This window comes from Austrofundulus limnaeus, unplaced genomic scaffold (assembly GCF_001266775.1).
Source record: "Austrofundulus limnaeus strain Quisiro unplaced genomic scaffold, Austrofundulus_limnaeus-1.0 Scaffold561, whole genome shotgun sequence".
NCBI lineage: Eukaryota > Metazoa > Chordata > Actinopteri > Cyprinodontiformes > Rivulidae > Austrofundulus > Austrofundulus limnaeus.
Window position 1 is genome coordinate 267,192 of NW_013952963.1, and position 1,711 is coordinate 268,902.

At 38.7% G+C, this 1,711-nt stretch overlaps 1 protein-coding gene across 1 annotated transcript in view; it reads left to right on the plus strand.

Annotated features, from left to right (window-relative positions):
• Positions 1-340: 340 nt before the first annotated feature.
• LOC106530802 (leucine-rich repeat transmembrane neuronal protein 1-like) overlaps positions 341-1,711 on the plus strand; it is a 3,288-nt gene continuing 1,917 nt past the window's right edge. Inside the window, exons 1-2 of the mRNA XM_014026510.1 lie at positions 341-552; positions 1,183-1,429. Of these exons, the coding sequence (XP_013881964.1) occupies positions 341-552; positions 1,183-1,429 (459 nt within the window). The remainder of the gene's footprint in view (positions 553-1,182; positions 1,430-1,711) is intronic.

Sequence of the window (1,711 nt, forward strand, 5' to 3'; positions counted from 1 at the left end):
AAATCAGTGCAAACAAAATAAAATTTGAAAGTTAATTTTTAGATGTTTGTCTTCTGCAGATGATCACGTCTGAACGACCCCAGCAACAACCTCACAGTAGCATACCAGGATGGGAACTTTATCTTCACTTCTCTGTCTCTTGCTGTACATTAACACTTCCGTGGCTTATTCACTGCAAAACTGCACTTTAAGTTATCAGGAAACTCCCTTTGGTGATGTTTCTTTGAATTGTGCAAACAGGAATCTTGTGATGGTTCCTGATGACCTCCCAAGAGATGCTGTTTCACTACAACTTCTCAACAATGCAGTTCCAAAAGTTAACAAAAAGGATTTTCGTGGCATGTCAAAGCTTAGAGATCTGGATTTGAGTATCAATTGYATTGCTTTTGTGGACAATGGAGCCTTCATTGATTTGGTTTCATTAAAAACGCTTTTATTGTCAGAAAACAACCTCAACTCCTTGTCTGGTGACATATTTCAGGGTCTGTCCAACCTTACCATGCTGGATCTAAATGAAAACAATATTCAGTTCATTCAGACCTCAGCCCTTCAGTTTCTGATCAGCCTACAAATTCTATATTTAGGAAATAATATGCTCGGAAAAGTTACCGACATCCAACCCATCCTACAGCTGCCACAAATACAGAGGCTTAATCTATTTTACAATCAATTTTATTCCTTTGAGACCAAAGATCTTCTGCCTAATCCTTCTAGTCTTAAAGAGTTGACTGTTTCTGGTCCTACCCTGAACCGGTTCAGCATCACTACACCAATATTTCCTTACCTCAAGACATTAGACTTTTCCCAAACTAGATATCATACAAATATAACATGGGACATACCTGACAGGACCTTACTGAGGAACATCACACATCTGTATCTTTATCAAGCCGTGTTGTCATTTGAAGGGATTCAAACAGTCCTGCAGAGTCTCGACTCACTGATACATCTTAGGCTGAATTACGTGGAAAATTGGATTAAGATGGGATTGCTGTCTACAGTTTGTAACATACCAACTCTAAGGAAGCTGGACTTGTTTTTTAACAATTTTACCAATTTGACTGTGAATCTTACACATTGTTCTGAGTTGAAGGAACTTAATCTTGAAGACACGTACTTACATGAGCTGCCCAAAGGTTCGTTACAACGGATGACAAAACTAAACTCCCTGAATGTGAATAGCAACTGTCTGACCAAAGTTCCACCTGACATAAGGAGCCTCACCTTCCTTCGTTTCTTGACTATGAAAAACAATCTTATCTCTGAGATGACCTGTGAGGATTTTGTCAACACAACACAGCTTACGGAGCTTCACCTGAGCAGTAACCGTATTCTCAAACTAGAAAAGTGTGTGTTTGAAAGCCTTACCAAACTAAAGCTTTTAGATCTGAGTAACAATCTAATACTGACATTCGGAGACACCTTCAAAGTTACACTTCAGAGTTTAGAAGTTTTAGATTTAGGGCACAACTCCATAGTGATTCTAAAAAAAGGGGATTTTAGAGGCTTGCGTTCCCTGAAACAATTAAATGTTGCATCGAATTTTATTGGAAGGGTGATGAAAAAAACATTTCGAGGACTAAACAACTTGGAAGATCTGAGCGTATCCCTTCCGCTCAAATATGAACCTGACTTCAGTGAAATAAAGCACTTACAAAATCTCACAATCTACCTAAATGCTGGTGGCACTCACAAAGACCCTCAGTTAAAC